Raw genomic sequence first — 19,394 nt, 5'->3', positions numbered from 1 at the left:
TTGGAAAATGAATAGACATGCAGGAGTATCAAAGAGACGGGAACTTATGTGGAATTATAAGGCAGGTGATTATAATAGTCTTAGACGTCAACTTCGGGAAGTTTCATGGAGGGAGGAATTGGAAGGCAGGGATATCACTAGTGCGTGGGAAATTGTGAAAGAATATTTGTTATCAGCAATGGTAAGTTGTATACCACGAGTGAAGAAGAGGACACAATTTGGAGAAAAGTGGATGACAAAGAATATTAAACAGGAATTGCATGCGAAAAAGAGGCTATGGAAGAGATATAAGGAGACAGGTGAAGAGATGCATGAGGAATATAAGACACAGGCCAGAAGAGTGACACGTGTGGTAAGGAAAGCGAAACTGGAATATGAGAGGAGATTGGCCCTAAGATCCAAAGAAAATCCTAGGGAATTTTTTAGCTATGTGGCCAGTAGGAGGAGAAATGACTGTGGAAGAATGATATTGTGGTAAAAATGGGAATAGAGTGACTGATGCAGAGGACATAGTGGAATTGTTCAATGAACACTTTATTGGAGTATTTCATCCTAGAGGAGTCAGTTTTAATGCTAGAGGGATAGGACTGGTACGAGGTCTGGAGGTACAGGAGGAGAGTGTGTTTCAGATACTGAGTACTCTGGATGTCAGTAAAGCTGTGGGACTGGATGGTATTTCGCCACGAGTTTTGAGAGAATGTGCTAGGGAATTGACAATACCTTTAACATGGCTTTTCAATGAAAGTCTGGCTTTGGCAAAGGTGCCCAGGGAATGGAAGGAAGGTAAGATAGTGCCATTGCATAAGGGTGGTAACAGACTGGAAGTGTCTAATTATAGGCCAGTCTGTGTGTCATCAGTAGTTGTTAAGATCTTGGAGAAAGTAGTGAGGGACCGTGTACAGCATTGGGCAGATGAGGGTAATGTTATCTGTGAGAATCAACATGGATTTGTGAAAGGACGCTCTTGTTTTAGCAATATGCTAGCCTTTTATAATAAAGTTACAAGAGCATTAGATGAGGGAAAGGCATATACTGCAATTTTCTTAGACTTGGCGAAGGCATTTGACAGGGTGCCACATGATAAGCTGATATTTAAGTTGCAGCACATGGGTCTGGATGTCAGATTGGTCAACTGGATTCAGGATTGGCTGTCTGATAGGTATCAGAGAGTTGTGTATGGTGGAGCAGTTTCCAGGAGGCAGAGGGTTACAAGTGGGGTCCCACAGGGCTCAGTACTAGGACCTATATTGTTTAACCTTTATATCAATAACATAGCCAGTGGATTGCAGGGGGATATTCAGTTGTTTGCAGATGATGCGAAGCTTGGAAGGATTATTAGTAATAGTGCAGATGTGGTAGCCCTGCAAGAGGATTTAAATAAGCTAGATAGATGGGCAAATGAATGGGGGTGGTGTCAGTTTAATGCAGCAAAATGTAAGGTCTTGAGGTTTGGGAAACATCGATGGGATGCTGCATACTCTATGGGAGGAGTTATACTGGAGGAAGTAGGGGAGACAAGAGATCTGGGGTTGATGATTGATAGAAACCTGAAGTTTAGGGGACATATTGCAAAGGTGGTGAAGGTAACACAGAGGATTGCTGCTATTATGAGAAGGACACTGACCTGCAGAGATAAGAGGGTTATCATTCCATTGTATAAGTCTCTGATCAGACCACACTTGGACTATTGTTCTCAGATTTGGTCCCCAGGATTTGAAGGGGATAAATTAACTGTGGAAAGGATACAAAGACGGATGACAAAGATGGTTTCAGGACTGTACAAGGATAGTTATGAGGATCGGCTGAGAGAATGTGGACTGCAGAGTTTGGTGGATAGAAGAAGGAGAGGTGATATGATTGAGACTTTTAAACTGTTGAGAGGTGGTTACAGGGTTGACACTGGGGAGTTCTTTCGCTTGGTTGATCAGCGGGAAGGAGTGATGACAAGAGGCCATCCCTGGAAGTTACGAAAGGAAACTGTGAGCAAGAGGGTAAGGAGTGGTTTCTTTGTGTGGAGGGTGGTTGAGCCGTGGAATGCATTGCCTGATGGAGTGGTGGGAGCGAGAACGGTCAGTGGGTTTAAGGAGTGGTATGATAAAACTTGTGTTTCTCAGGGGGGGACCTCCCCTCGATGAGTCTTGACAGACTTTATGTCTTAGAAAGGACCTCCCTCGATGAGTCTTTTGACTCCTTGGAGGCCTGAATAATAATAATAATAAAATAATAATAATTAAATCCCCTTTAACTGTTAATTCGATTTTTTTTTTTAATCATAAAAATTTGGAATTTTTAACCCTTCAAAATGTCTTCTAAAAAATTATCTGGAGCAGAAAACCATAAAAGAAAATTAGAAAAAGAAAGAAATATTTCTAAAAGTGCAAAATATTTAACTAGCTTCCTAAAATCAAATTCATCTTCACCTGACTCTACTTCTTTTAACATTTCAATAAAAGAAGATGCATCACGTGATGAAAATTCTAGATAATTAAATTCTGATGATATAAGTCTAAATGAAAAAGATCAAAAAAATGAAAATAATGATTTGCAAATTTCAAATTCAAAAGTGACAAATTTCAAAAAAAACCCACAGAACATTTCTGATAATACTTTTCAGTATAACAATCCTGCTACATGGCCTTTCCCATTAAACTCTGCAGTTTGCAATTATATTTTATCTTCAGATTTATTAGAATGTACCAGAGATGAAAGCACTGATTTTGTTTATCCCAGAGACACAGAAAATCGATATTTTTCAGCATCAACGTATTATAGAATAACTCCAAATGGTGAAAAATATTTACGAAAATGGCTTATTTATTCAATGAGTGCCAACAAAGTATTTTGTATTTGCTGCAAATTATTTTACTCTAATAAAGTAACTTCAGCCTTAGGATCAGTTGTCCATTGTAAGTGGAAACATAAATGATTACTTAAAGAGCCAGGAAAATTCACCAGAACATGTAAAAAATAATTTCAAATGGGTTGAAACAAATACGAGATTTCAAAAAAGTAAAACAACAATAGATGAAGAAATGCAATCAGTCATTGCTAAAGAATGAGAGCATTGGAAATATGTATTGAAAAGGCTGTGTGATATTATATTATTTTTTTTATCAACCCATAATTTGGCTCTCCGCGGTTCATTAGATCGGTTGTATACTCCAAATAATGGCAATTTTTTGGGTTTGATAGAATTATTGAGTAAATATGATGTCATTATGCACGAACATGTACGTCGCATTTTGTCGAAGGAAACCCATGTAACATATTGCAGCAAAACTATTCAAAATGAAATAATCTCTCCTTTGGCATCAGCTGTTTGGGATGATATTGTTAAGCATGCCAAAGAAGCAAAATACTTTTCAATTATTTTAGATTGCAACCCAGATATTAGTCACAAAGAACAACTTTGTTTCACTTTACGATTCATAAATTTAACAGAGTCTATTTTAGTTATTCAAGAACATTTTGTTTCATTTTATGAAATCAATGAATCTACAGGAGAATCATTATATGATAAGATCATTAAGTTGCTTTTAGATTTAAAATTAAATATTAATGATATTAGAGGGCAGGGTTATGACAATGGGTCCAATATGTGATTAAAAAATAAAGGTGTCCAAGCTCATTTACAGCAAGTAAATCCCCGAGCATTTTAGGAGATGCAGCAATGTCTTGCCCACAATCTGTTTCAGTTTTTGATGTTATTCAATGGCTTTATACATTATTTTCAACATCTGTTGCTAGATGGAAAATTTTAACTGATAATGTACCAAATTTCACTGTTCAAGCAGTATGTGAAACTCATTGGGAGAGTCGTATTGAATGCATAAAGTCAGTTAGGTATCAGATTGTCAAAATTCATGATTCAATGATAATACTTAGTGAAAATTCAACTGATGCTGCCACCAAATCTGAATCTTTAACATCAGCGGAAAAACTCTGCGATTATTCCTTTTTAGTTATGTTAGTGACGTGGTATGACATACTTCATCGGATTAACATAGTTAGCAAATCAATGTAAACAAAAAGTATGGATTTAAAAACGGCTATGAATTTATTAAAATCATGTATGGAATTCATTAGACAATACCACACACTAGAATTTGAAAATGCTTTGACTCAAGCTGAGGAATTAGCCAAGCTTTTAAGAATGGAGCCAATATTTACTGAAAAAAGAATAATTCCTAGGAAGAAATTTAGTTATGAATCTGAAGACACTCTTGTTACTGTTGATGAGAGAACAAAGTTTAGAATAACGATATTCAACATCATTTTGGACATGATATTAACATCTCTTGAAGGAAGATTTGAACAAATAAAAACATAAGCGAAATTGGGTTTTCTTTTTAACATAACTAAAATAGGCGATTTAAACGAATTAAAAAAACTATGGATTTGCATTCAATTCTTCATCATGAAAATAATAGTGACATTGACGGGAACGAGCTCTTTGAAGAAATTAAATCTCTAAACAGTTTACTTCCGGAAAACATCAATTCACCATTGGAAACTTCATAATTTTTAAAAGCAAATAATTTGCAGAATATAATTCCAAATACAATAGTATTGTATTGGGTTGCAGTGAGAATTCTGCTGACAATTCCTATTACAATAGCAACAGCTGAGGGAAGTTTAAGCAAATTGAAACTTATCAAAACATATTTGCGATCAACAATGGGGAGTGAGAGATTAAATTCTTTAGCCTTACTATCTATTGAAAATGCAGTTGTTCAGAAAATAGACATTAGTGAAAGAATAAAAACTTTCGCAGATTTAAAATCAAGAAAAATGTATATTTAAATTATAATTGACAAAATCAAAAGTGTAAAACCCATAATATTTTTAATAACCAATAATTTAGTAATTTTTTTTTGTATGTACTATTTTATTTTTTTGTTAGTGAATAGAAATGATAAGTAGAAATCTTGAAGTTATGAAATTATTAATCATTTGAAAAAACCTATACCTACTTACAATCAGGAAGTATTAAATATTTAAAAAAAACCTTGGGACGCCAAAGAAGGAGTTAGCCCAGGGCGCAAAATTGTCTTAGTCCGGCCATGTCAGTAAATAGCAATATGTCACCTGTCAAATCATTCACAATGTCATTAATTTGAAGATTGTAAAACAGTGGGCCAAGGATTAATTATTGTGGTACACCACTGGTTACATAATTCCAGCAGAATCACATTTCACATAGGCCACTTTTTGATATCTGTGAAGTCAGCCACCCTCTTATCCATGCTAATATTTTATAATCCAAACCCATATTCTTCAATTTAGACAACAGTTTGTCATGCTGTATTATGTCAAAAGCTTTAGCAAAATCCAACAGTATATGGTGTATCCATTCCCCTTGTCCAGTTCAATGGTAGCATTATTATAGTAGGTGAATAAGTTGCTAAAACATGACCTTCCCTTAGTAAACCCATGCTGTTCATTGCAAAGTAGAGATTCACTGTCAACCCATTTCTGAATGTGAGCACTAACCAACTATTCCAAAATCTTCACCACCACCATGAAGTTTTCGAAGATGGTCTCAATTGGGAGGATGAATGGCAAATAAGAATGACTGACATGCAGAGAGAGAAAGATGAGCTGAAAGAGCAGGTGGAATGTCTAGACAATGAGATGAGAAGTGTGAAAGATGAGATTAGGTGAATGGAAGAGACGAATGCAAGAGACAAATCAGAATAGGAGAAAGAGAGAGTTATGGGAATGATAGAAGAGGAGAGAATAGGAACAGTAGAAGAGAGGGAATGAGAGAGTTATGGGAATGGTAGAAGAGGAGAGAATAGGAACAGGAGAAGAGAGGGAATGAAAGAGAGTTATGTGAATGATAGAAAAGGAGAGAATAGGATAAGTGGAAGAGAGGGATTGAGAAAGAGTTATGGGAATGATAAGAGGAGAGAATGGAAACAGTAGGAGAGAGGGAATGAGAAGAATGCGAAGGTCAGGAAGGCAGGTAAGTAGGGGAACACAGAGAGAAAGTGTTAGAGGAGAGAGAGAGAGAAGCATGTGAGCAATAGAGGAACAAGGTGGTAAGAGGTGTAATGTATGGGGACTCAATGATCCGTGGTGTGCAAGATAGGATGAGTGAGAAGTGTTTGCCTGGAGGAAGGATAGAAAGTGTGGCTATAGCAATTACAAGGGGTGAAAGGGCAGATGAGATGATTGTGACTGTATGACGTGAGAGGTAATGTAAATTGGGCAGCGAGAGATATAAGATTCTTGCTTGAGATTGTACGAAAGAAGACACAGAGAAGAAAGATAGTATGTGTGTTGCCTAGGTATGATAGTGACGACTGAGCAGAAGAGCAATAATATTGAATAATATAATAGCTAGAATGTGTCAGAAGAGAGGATTGGAATATGTGGATGCTTGGAGGGCATTTGAGGACAGAAAGAAATTGTATGCAAGAGAGAGAGACCCCTTGCATTTGAATGAGGAAGGACATAGCCATCTGGATAGATTGCTGTTCTGAACGAGTCAGTGTGTCAATGCAGGGAAACTAGAATGCCCAGGGTGGATAGTAGCAGGAGGGCCTCTTGTGGGAATGGGTACTTGGGAGACGGGGGACGATATCAGATAACACTGAGCCCAATGGAGTCTAGAAGGGATAATGCTAGGTATAGAAACAGTGGCATTTTTATGCTTTATACCACATATGGGCAACCCCCGGCCCTCTACTTCTTTTGATCCGGCCCTAATCGATTTCAGCAAAGTTTGTCTGATTCACGGTGGGAGAAAACATGGTGTGTTCTACTAGCTCACATTAGGCTGACATCATATGACTTGCACAAAAACACTATGTTTTCTCCAACCAAGGTCTTTTTCTCACATTGACTAGCAACATATGTGAACGTGTTACAATGTGTCAGTTCAGTACTTGCGTTGGTGTTGTGCTTTGTTTAGTGCCTGCATTGATGTTATGTTCTGTTCAGTGCCTACGGTGTAAAAGACAATTTTGTTTGACAGTTCTGAATATTGCTTATAAATTTAGGACAATGTCAGAGGTTATTGCAAAAAAAAAAAGCTAAGTAGATGAAGAGAATCGTCAATTTCAAGACAACTGGATGGAGGATTATTATTTTATTCTGAATAAAGGTTTGCCTGTATGTTTGCTGTCCGACGAATCCGTATCCATCAACAAAGAATACAACTTGAAGAGACACTTTACTTCGAGGCATGCAGATCACCCAAAAATTGATGGACAACTACGAAAAGATGAAATACAGAAGTTGAAGAAGAACTTGGATACCCAGAACAAATGTTCAACAAGCAAAGAATGCAGCACCACAGCATTGTCAAAGCCAGCTTTGTGGTAAGCGAAAAAATCACTAAGCATTCTAAGTCATTTGGTGAAGGAGAATTTATCAAAGAATGTCTGCTGGATGTTGCAAGTATAATATGTCCTGAAAATAAAAAAGACTTCGAGAATATTCATTTGCCGAGATGTACTGTTGTCCGACGGATAGAAATTATGGCTGATGATATCAAAAAAAAGTTTAAAAAAGAAGATTGCTAGATTGGAAGCATTTTCAATTGCTTTGGATGACAGCATCGATGCCTCCAATACAGCACAACTAGCAATATTTATTAGAGGAGTTAATGCGGATTTCAACATCACAGAAGAATTACTGGCGCTTCAGCCGTTAAAAGGAACAACTACCGGTGATATATTTGAAACAGTCAACACAGCCTTCGAGAGATTTGGGCTTAAATGGAGTTCACTATCAGGCATATGCACTGATGGAGTCCCTGCAATGGTTAGTACACAGAAGGGATTGGAATAGTTCATGAAAGTGCAATAGAACTACAGATCCATCAGGAAAATTTAACAAATTTTCACTGCATTATCCATCAACAAAATTTGTGTGCAAAATCAATTAAATTCACAAATGTTATGGAAACATTTGTGAATTTAATTCACAAATTAAATTGTAGTAGCCAGTATTGACTTTATTAAGTCACGTGCACTTAATCACCGCCAATTTAAGGAGTATTTGGCAGATTATTTTCGGAATATGAAGATGTGTCTTATTATTGTGAAGTGAGGTGATTGAGTAAAGGTAAAATGTTAAAACGATTTTATGATCTGAGACAAGACACTGCAGATTTTATGGACATAAAAGGAAACACAATTAACCAAGTAAAAGATGATGAATGGGTGTGTGATTTAGCATTCCTTGTAGATGTCACCAGATACTTAAACGAACTGAATCTTAAATTGCAAAAACAAGGACAATTGGTTCATGAACTGCATGGACATGTCAAAGCTTTTTGTAATAAACTAAGACTGTTGGAAAGTCATATAAGAGCTAAAAATTGTTATCATTTTCCTACTCTAGCAACTCATAAAAATATCTCTTATAATTGTTATGGAGATGAACTGAAGGCACTAATAGAGCAATTTGATACAAGGTTTGCCGACTTCAAAAACAAATATTCCACATTCGCTATATTTGCTCGTCCAATGGATGCTGATGTAAATAATGTGCCAGAAAACTTACAGATGGAACTTATTGAGCTTTAGGCGGATTTAGTGCTAAAATCACAATTTAACAACATTGGTTTGACGGATTTTTATAAATTTTATTTGGTGGAAGAAAAATATACAAATTTACACGTTTCAAGAAAAATCATTTGTCTTTTCGGCAGCACATATATGTGTGAACAGTTTTTTTGAGGATGAAATACGATAAATCAAAAATTCAGACAAGAATAACGAACAAAAACTTTGAAAATTCTATGCGATTATCCTTAAGTAATATTAACGTCAATACTGATAACCTCGTAGTTAAAGTAGAAGGCCAATCTTCACATTAAATTGTTATCTCATTCATTATGTTATAAAATTTATGTAGAGCTTTATACCAAAGCATTATATTATAAATAAATGAAATATGAAGTAGCAACTTGTTTTAATTCATTTAATATTAATTTATTTTATTTAATAATTTGGTCCAGCCCTTCACTCGGAGACAGAATGATAATTTGGCCCTCGAATTAGGAAAGGTTGCCCATGCCTGCTTTATACTAAAGCCAGGAGTATCCGGAATAAAGGAGATGAATTGGTGGCGCTGATAGTATCAGCCTAGCTAAAGATTATTGAGATCACTGAGACATGGTTGACAGAAGAGGATATAATAACAGGAATAGAAGTAGCGGGGTAGAGCATTTTTTGGCAGGATAGGAAAGAAAACATGTTGGTGGAGTACTGCTTATGATAAGTGACAACTTATGTCTCTAAGAGTGGAGGCATTGGAAGGCGATGACAGTAATGATTTTGAAAGCACATAGTGTGAGATAGAGGTGGGCAAGACAGGATATTTAGTGTGGTGTTGCAACAAACCAACGAGCACACAGGGTGGGGACCAGGAGATGTTTAGACTGTTGAGCTTGGCAAGTGCAAGAAGAATGATTGTTATGGGAAATTTTAACTACAACAGTATAAATTGGAGAAAGGAAGATGCATGTAGCAATAAGAGAATGGAATTTCTAGAATTCTTGAGGGACAAATGTCTTAGGCAACATGTAACAGAGGGAACAAGAGGTTCAAGAGTTTTGGATTTGGTCATAGCATCAGAAGAGTTGATAATAACTGAGATGATATCTCTCCCACCAGTTGGAGAGAGTGACCATGTGATTTTGACTTCGAAGATGAACACACATCGAAGAGATATAAGGAAACAGGTGAAGAGCAGATGCATGAAGAATATAAGACACAGGCCAGGAGATTGACTAGTATGGTAAGGAAAGCGAAACTGGAATATGAGAAGAGATTGGCCCTAAGATCCAAAGAAAATCCTAGGGAATTTTTTAGCTATGTGGCCAGTAGGAGGAGAAATGATTGTGGAAGAATGACATTGTGGGATAAAAATGGGAATAGAGTGACTGATGCAGAGGACATAGTGGAATTGTTCAATGAACACTTTATTGGAGTATTTCATCCTGGAGGAGTAAATTTTAATACTAATCGGAATAGGGTAGGTTCGAGGTTTAGAGGGGCAGGAGGAGAGTGTGTTCCAAATACCGAGTACTCTGGTTGTCAGTAAAGCTGTGAGACTGGATGTTATTTCACCACAAGTTTTGAGAGAATGTGCTAAAGAACTGACAGCTCCTTTGACCTGGTTTTTCAATGAAAGTCTGGCTACGGGAAAGGTGCCCAGGGAATGAAAGGAAGGTAAGATAGTGCCATTGAATAAGGACGGCAGCATAGTGGAAGTGTATAATTATAGGCCAGTTGGTGTCATCACTAGTTGTTAAGATCTTGGAGAAATTAGTGAGGGACCATATACAGCATTGGGCAGATGAGGGTAATGTTATCTGTGAGCGTCAACATGGATTTGTTAAGGGGTGCTCTTGTTTGATTGGTAGATAAGAGAAAGCCACATACTGCCATTTTCTTGGATATAGTGAAGGCATTTCACAAGCTGCCACATAATAAGGTGATATTTAAGTTGCAGCACATAGATTTGGATGTCAGGTTGGTCAACCGAATTCAGGATTGGCTGTCTGATAGGTATCAGAGAGTTGTGTATGGTGGGGCAGTTTCAAGGAGGCAAAAGGTTACAAGTGGGTTTCCCACAGAGCTCAGTACTGGGACCTATATTGTTTAACCTTTATATCAATGACATTGTCAGAGAATTGAAGGGGAATATTCAGTTGTTTGCGGATGATGTGAAGCTGGGAAGGGTTATTAGTAATAGTTCAGATAGTCCACCAAGAATAGCCTTACAAGAGGATTTGAATAGGCTAGACAGATTGGCAAATGAATGGGGGTATCGGTTTAATGCAGCAAAATGTAAGGTGGGAAGCTGCATATTCTATTGGAGGAGCAATACTGGAGAAAGTAGGGGAGACAAAAGATCTGTGTTTGATGATTAATAGAAACCTGAAATTCAGGGGACATATTGCAAAGGTGGTGAAGGTAACACAGAGGATTGCTGCAATAATGAGAAGGACGCTGTCCTGCAGAGATAAAAGAGTTATCATTCTGTTGTAAGACCCTGATTAAACCACACACTATTGTTCTGAGATTTGGTCCGCAGGATTTGAAGGGAATAAATTAACTGTGGAAAGAGAACAAAGGTGGATAACAAAGATGGTTTCAGGACTGTACAATGTTAGTTATGAGGATCAGCTGAGGGAATGTGGATTGCAGTTTGGTGGATTGAAGAAGGAGAAGTGATATGATTGAGACTTTCAAACTGTTGAGAAGTCGTTATAGGGTTGACACTGGGGAGTTCTTTCACTTGGTTGAACAGTAAGAAGGAGTGATGACAAGGGGTCATCCCTGGAAGTTATGAAAGGAAGCTGTGAGCAAGAGGATGAGGAGTGGCTTCTTTGCATGGAAGGTGGTTGAACCGTGGAATGCATTGCCTGATAGAATGGTGAGAGCGAGAACGGTCAATGAGTTTAAGGAGTAGCATGATAGACTTCATGTTTCCTAGGAGAGATCTCCTGCGATGAGTCTTAATAGACTTTGTGTTTCTTACGAAGTGCCTCATGCGATGAATCTTTTGACTCCATGGAGGCCTGAATAATAATTCCTGAAATACTTATTGGTCAATAGTTGGACACATCAGTCTTTGTACCACCTGATGCAATGGGATTACCAGACATTCTTTTGACTGCTGTGGAATCTTCCCTGTTCTGAGACTAAAATTATATAGCCTAGTTAAAGGAATAGCCAGATCAGCGAAGCACTCATTTAGCATCTATGCTGATATCCCATCAGTCCCTATTGCTGAATTCTTATTCAGTTTGTGCAAAATTTTTAATACTTCCACCTGATGAAGAAACACCTGAGTTTCTTCATCCAGTGAACTCAATGCTGCATATGCCAGGTTGATAACTTTGAGTGAAATGGGCACTCAGGTGAACAACCTCTTCTACATCTGTCACCCTCACACTATCTGCATTCAATAGTTATTCTTTCATATTCATTCTTTCTTTTATTTGCACAGCATATCAACAGAATTCTTTGGGATTCTATCTTTAGCTTGCAGAACCAGTTCTTTTTATACTCACTTAGCTTTCTGTACAACTGCAGTGACTCTTCTGGCCTGCTGCTTATAATTTTCATAATGGATATCATCCTTATACACACAGTATTCCTCCCACATCATCTTTTGATTGATAATATTACGAATCTTACAAATCTCTTGATTGATAAGATTACACAAGTATGTCACCTGTGTAGTACTCTATAACCATTTGAGTCCTAAACTATTTATTCTTCACCCTCTTGGAACACATTCTGATACTGCATCATTTGAGTACTTTTTAAAGGCTTTCCATGTACTGTCGATGTTCTTCCCATCCAACAACCAATACCATTGCACTGAACTCAGTATACTACTCAGTTTATCATAATTTCCTACTTTATAGTTCAGCATGTAACCTTTTCTGAATGGGCATTCAATAAACTTAGCCACTTCCCTAGTGAGTATCACATGATCACTGTCAAAAACCAGAGGTAGAATAGTTATATCTTTAACTGAAACACCCTCTGAAACTATAATAAACTATAACACTCTTTGACTTTGAATTCCTTCTGTCATATGCTGCTTGAGGAAGTTGTCTTGCAATATCTCAATAAATTCAGTTTCATTCTTCTCATTGTGCCCATCATCTTTATTTAGAATAGATTTCTTCATCATTAGCAACCAATCCACCAGGTATATAACAACACCCCCACTATGTATTTGATCTTGTTAGACTCCATCTCACATTTCGTGTGATGATGGCATCAAAGTCACTGCCACATTAAAATCTGTTACCAGTATTACACGCATCGGCTTCAACACTAACTGGATTCAAGTCATCTGATATCACTAGCCGCATGCTCCCTCCTCTCCTATGCTGTTTATCCTCCATAAAAATATTGTATCCTTTATACTTGATCTTAGTATCTCTGATTCTGAAAGCCAGGCTCACTAAAGCCTGCAATCTGAGGTCCCAACATATTGAAGTCTTTGTTGTTTCTTATTCTGCTGCTTAACTTTCTCTTTCTATGTTCATTCAAACATCACTCGACTTTCTGTAATTCATGCATTGCCTCCCAAATAATCTGCTTTAACTTCGCTATTCTAGTGGTTAACTCATTTTCAATACCCTCCTCAACATCTTCGATATGCTTAGCAGGGCAAGCCTTCTCATTCTTGACTTAGCTGCTCTTCTTAGCATTACATTTCTTGTGCATTTTTGGCACCATTTTTGAACTATTTAATATTCATCTTAACAAAAAAAGTTACAAAACATGTTATAAAAATGTTACAAAACACTAAATACACTAAAATGTAAACTAACATACTATAAAACACTAATTACCTCAGGGAAAAAACACAATAAAACAGATAAAAATCACCAATTTTACAAGAGTGCTAAATTCACTGACAATCACAATGTAGACTTGAACCCAAGCATCAATAAAATAAAACTTATTATTCAATTACAGTTTTACCAACATTCGATTATTCCACATTGCCACTATTTCTAATAACCTTTCAAGGTTTCACATCTTCTGCAATAACTGAATATCACCCTGCAGCAGTATCATTGAAATAAGTGTTAAAAAGCAAAGTTCTAAATACTAATTACTGTGGAATCTCCACTTGTGACCTATCCCTTCTTTAATATTGCCATTCCATACATAATTCTCTGATATCTATCAGACAGCCAATTTCAAATCCATTTCATTAGCTTGATATCTAACCATATGTGTTGTAACTTAAATTTTATTATTTTCTTGACCTCCACAAAGTTGCAAAAGTCATCTTCCCTTAATGGTCCCCTAATATCGTCTTATCATATCAACTTACCATCAACTATATATCAATTTATCATGTGCCACCTACCAAAGGCCTTATCACATTCCAAAAAAAAAAAAAAAAAAAAAAAAGGGCAGTATATGCCTTTCCTTTATCAACAGCTCTTATCACTTTATTATAAAGGGCAAGCAAATTACCAAACCAATGGTGCCCTTTAAAAAATCTATGCTGACTTGCACAGATATTATCCCTCCTCTGCTCAACTTCGTAGTAATTTCACTGATTTCTAAAAAATCCTAATGACCACAGAAGAAATACAAATTGATCTATAGTTTGACACCTGCATTCCATCACTACCCTTGTGCAATATCACTATCTTCCTTCATTTCTTCCACTCACTGACACTGTCCCATAGCTATGCTTTCATTGAATGGCCAGGTCAATGGAGCTGTCAGTTTCTTAGCACATTCTCTTAAATCATGCAGTGAAATCCCATCCAGTCCCACTGCCTTTATGACTTCCAAAGTTCAGTATTTGAAACACATACTCTTCATGCACTTCTAAGCCTTCAATCATCATCCCTCTAGGAACAAAGCAAGCTGCTTTTTTAGGATGAAATTCCTCAATGTAGATTTCATCAAATAGCTGCACTATAATTATTTGCACTGGTCACTTAACCTCCTTTTCCATCTAATAGGTTCATTCTTATACAATTATTTCTCCTCTTACTGGTCACATAAAATTTCTTCAGATTTTCCTTGAACTTCGAATTCCCTTACTATACTACTCATTTTCTTGGCCATATTTCTCATGCAGTTGATCTCCACTTCTCTCTTTATGCTTTTACCATAACTTCTTTTTCATGTGAAGTTCTAGTCCGATTTCATTAGTCATCTACTTTAAACCAAATTTTGTTATCTTTTACGCTTGATGAATACAATTTGCCATTGTTGCTGATAAATGTTTCTTCACTAGCACCCTCATGCACTGCTATCTCTCCCTTGTAATTCTTCCGTCCATGGAACTGCCCCGAGTTGATTTCTATGATTATTATAGTCACCCACCTTATAATTTCACATAAATTCCTTTCTTCTTTACACTACTGCATGTCTATTTGGCCACTCTCAACAATGCAGGAGGGGGGGGGGGTCAGATTGACATCTTAGTTACAATTAGAGCCTCTGATGCAAAGACCAAATAATCCAAAACTCATGATCCTTTTCTTCAAGAATTCCAATTCTTTATTACTGTGTGCTGCTGTCTCTGTCCAATTTATACTTTTATAGTTAAAATCTCCCATTATGATTACTCGTCTGACTGATCAACCTAAAACATTTCCTGCTCATCATACTCTGTGTTCCCTGGCTATAGTAACATCCATCTATATATCTTGTCCTGGTTCCACCTCACCCCATATACTTTCAAAACTGTTAGTGCAATTCCCTTCCAAATTCTGTACTCTGAGAAGACTTAACTCATCACTTCAGACCCTATTTGCTCTTCTTATTCTTAAAAATAAAAAATAAATAAATAATTATGTGTGTGTGTGTGTGTGTGTGTATATATATATATATATATATATACATACACACACACACACACACACATATATGAATGAAGTCATAATACAATAAAACAGAAAGCAACATCAAGTTACTAACTATCCTCTAATGTAAATTTAAACAAACTTAAAATTTAAACATCTTTTCTCTGATGACCAGGTAATTAGATACTAAAGAAAAACACAAAAATCAGTAGTTTGTCAATTGGCAGAAAATAGATTTCTAGATTCCTAGAATATACCAAAAGCTCCAAGGATCAACAACAATACCAATCAAACTATGTGTATAATAGAGATACTTTTTTTTCTGTTGTGGTAAAATTTGATTACGACAACCTCCATTTGGCCTTAAACAAGTTATTCTTCTTTGTTTCAATCCATGGTTGAATTGTCATCTATAAAACAGCAAGCTTCAAGTAAAATTTTAAATTTTGGATAAGGTGGGATGCTTCATACTCACTTGGTAGAGATGTGCTGGAATAAGTGGGGAAAGCAACAGATATTCAGGTGATTGAAGATAAAAATTTTGGGTTCAGAAGACATATTGCAAAGGTTGTGAACACATCTCAGAGAACTGCTCCAATATAATAATAATACTGAGGAGGACACTGACCATGAGAAGAGTGATATCTCATTGTATAAAGCTTTGATTAGACCACAATGGATTTCTGTACTGAGATATGGTCACACTGGGATTTGAAGATGGGATAACCTTGGAGAAGGTACAGAGAAGAATAACAAAAATACTATTAGGACTGCACTATGCTGGTTATAAGGGTAGATAAGGACATGCAGACTGCAGTATGCCAATTAAATCAACAGTATGCCAATTAAACTTTGCATGACTATGGTGGCAATATTCATGTATGACTCTCAGAAGGGCAAACAATCTTAAACAACTTCTTAAATAAATCTGACTGGTTAATTTATTGCATAAAACGTTTATATTCTTATACAGCATGTTAATAAGTGCATATGTGTGTATGCAGGGGAGTGTGAGTGAGTTTGAAAGCACTTTTAGTCTTTTTTTGTACTTTAGCCATTGGAAATTTCATCATCATGTGTAAAAATACAAATAAACTGGTGAGAAATACCAATCGTCTTGCTACTAATAGATATAACAGGGTCGTCCCATTTATATGTTGGTCTTGTAATTTGGTTCAATTGAAAATGAAATATATTACCTACCATTTGTACCCAATACTAGACTGACGAAAACTCCGTCATTTCGATACTTCAACAGGCCATTATAATCCGATTTCATTGTTCTTAAAAGGAAAATTTTTTTTCGTTGGCAGTCACCCTATTCAGAACTAATTCAAAAGTGATGCACTGCACTCAAAAATATCCCACAACCATTCACTATCAGTTTAGGCTGAGTTTATGGAGATACGACTTTATGACCGCAGTTAAAGTAATTGTTTAAACAAGAATTATTCTAATAATAATAATAATAATTTTCATTATATTTTCTTCAAGTCGAATTAAAGCAATAACGAACTGAGATAAGCTATTTTTTTTTCTTTGCTGTGTTTTTAAATTTACAATTTAAATTTAATGTGATAATCTTTCGCACCCAAACAATCTAATCTTAGTTACACTGTGGAATTATTAAAAGATATTAGAAGTTAAAAAGCATTTAATAAAATATTGGGTATTGACTTGAAAATTTGGATGTCAATATGATCTATCGATTTTATTTTTATAAATTGTTATAAATTTCTACCATTATTTTTATATCTTTATGTGTAAATTTTTGTCGTGTGTGTATAATGTATAAGTTATTATTATTATTATTATTATTATAACGGTGTCTGCATGGAGTCAAAAGACTCATCTCGGAAGACCCTACATTGACACACTGACTATTATTTACACAATACCTATCATACCTCTCATTAAATCCATTCACAGACGAAGCATTCACAACCACCTCTGGCACTCCACCCATTCACAATCCTCCCAGCAAATAATCTAGTCCTAACACCCTTGTTAATCACACTCTTACATGATTTTTATGGATGGTCCCTCGTTCTCTCCCTTCCTGCACTGGTCTTAAAAATGTCATCAGTATGAATCCTATAAAATCCCTTTAATAATTTATATGCCTCTATAATATCGCCTCTCCTACGTCTATCAGCTAGTTTTTAGAGCCCACAGATATTCAATCTATCCTCGTAGGAAACATCCCACAGACCTGCAACAATCTTTGTAACTCACCTCTGAATCCTCTCCACCATTTCTTCATCAACAAGAAATCCAGGTGACCAGATCTGTGCGCAATAGTCCAAATGCGGTATTATTAATGCGTTATAAAGTGGATCAATGACTTATCCCTGCTGGTTAGTGTGTTCTTCAACAACGATGTAATTTGATGTGATCTTTTGTCAATCTTTGCAATATGCCCTTTAAACTTAAGTTCTCTGTTCACAATAACTCCAAAGTCCCTTGCCTCGTCAAATCTTGCAGTCCAGTTCCATCAATATAGTAAAAAGTGTAGGATCACACCTTCCGGAAGTGCATCACCTTACACTTAACCACGTTAAACTGACAGTCATTTACCTTAGTCCATACCGTCAGCCTATGTAAGTCATCCTGCAAGATAATTACATCATCTGAATTGATTATCACCCTTCCTAATGTTGCATCATCAGCAAACAAGTGGATATTTCATAACTGGCCTATAGAAATTATAAAAAAAAACTAAAATCTATGCACCCACTTACTCCTAGATTGTATGGCCTTCCAAAAATTCATAAAGAAGGTATACCATTACGTCCAATAGTTAATGGAATCTATTCTCCCACTTAGCAACTGTCCAAGTATCTTGCGAAGATTTTACAACAACACATTCACGTCTCAGATACTTATATTAAAAACTCAAAACATTTTATAGATAAAATAAAAAACATCCCTATTTTTGAAGAGGATATACTAGCAAGCCTGGACATTACATCTCTGTTTACTAACATTCCAGTGGTTGAAGTCATCAGCATCTTAGACAACTTGTTTCCAAGAAACATCACTACTTTGTTCGATCACTGTTTAACTTCTAACTATTTTATTTTGCAAAAAACGATCTACAAACAACTCACTGGATTAGCTATGGGTAGCCCCCTCTCACCTCCTTGTGCTGACTTATTCATGGAAGATCTAGAGAAAAAAATCTTAACCCAGATCATTCCAAAACCGAAAATTTGGTACAGATATGTAGATGACATTTGTATCATTTGGGATCATACGAAAGAAGAACTAATGAATTACCTCAACCAAATCAATAGTTTCCACAATACCATCAAATTCACATTAGAAATGGAAAAAGATAAAAAAAAACTATCATTCCGTGACATTTTAATAAAGAAACAATCCAATAATAGTATCAACCTATCTGTATACAGAAAACCTACAAATACTGGACGTTACCTCCATTTCAACTCAGCTCATCACATAGCTCAGAAACTTAGCATTATCCATAGTCTCAAGAAAAGAGCTATACAGTATACGACAGACAAGGATGACCTACTAACGGAATTAACCACATTATCCAGAGAACTTTCTTTAAATGGTTACCCAAAAAGACTCTATAACAAGATTCTCTTTACTGATATACCACATTGACAACGTGATGACGCCCAATACATCAGTACAATTACGATTCCTTTTGTCAGCAACCTTTCCAAAAAATTAACTAACCTTCTAAAACCACATAATATCAGGGTAGCATTCAAGCCAATCAACACTATTCGGAAATTTTTAAGATCATTGAATGATCCTCATCCATTCTACAAGTATTCTGGAGTATATAATATACCTTGCTCATGTGGTATTAATTGTGTAGGTCAGACTCTAGAAGCTTTGAAAAGAGAAAGAAAGAACACTTAGGATATGTCAGAAACAACAGACAAGACATTTCAGGCCTGTCTTGCCACTTTGCCTCTACTAACCATCACATTGAGTGAGATAAGAACCTTATGCCCCATATAGAAGATAACTACCATTCAAGAACCTTCAAGGAAGCAGCTACAGTCGCCCGTAAAACTGAAAACCTAAA

General features: G+C 36.2%; 2 protein-coding genes across 2 annotated transcripts in view; one reads left to right on the top strand and one right to left on the bottom strand.

The window, feature by feature from the left end:
* Positions 1–16,896, bottom strand: part of LOC150094473 (uncharacterized) — a 261,156-nt gene extending 244,260 nt beyond the window's left edge. The window contains exon 1 of the mRNA XM_090411803.1: positions 16,532–16,896. The gene's annotated coding sequence lies outside the window, so the exon portion shown is untranslated. The remainder of the gene's footprint in view (positions 1–16,531) is intronic.
* Positions 3,219–3,602, top strand: LOC150094474 (zinc finger MYM-type protein 1-like). Its single transcript, XM_090412475.1, has one exon. The coding sequence runs from the start codon at positions 3,219–3,221 to the stop codon at positions 3,600–3,602; it is 384 nt and encodes a 127-aa protein (XP_090268601.1).
* Positions 16,897–19,394: the final 2,498 nt, after the last annotated feature.

This window comes from Typopeltis vanoorti, chromosome 22 (genome assembly GCF_054136105.1).
Source record: "Typopeltis vanoorti isolate ZY-2024b chromosome 22, IOZ_Tvanoo_1.0, whole genome shotgun sequence".
NCBI lineage: Eukaryota > Metazoa > Arthropoda > Arachnida > Uropygi > Thelyphonidae > Typopeltis > Typopeltis vanoorti.
This window is presented reverse-complemented; position numbering and strand designations above follow the sequence as displayed.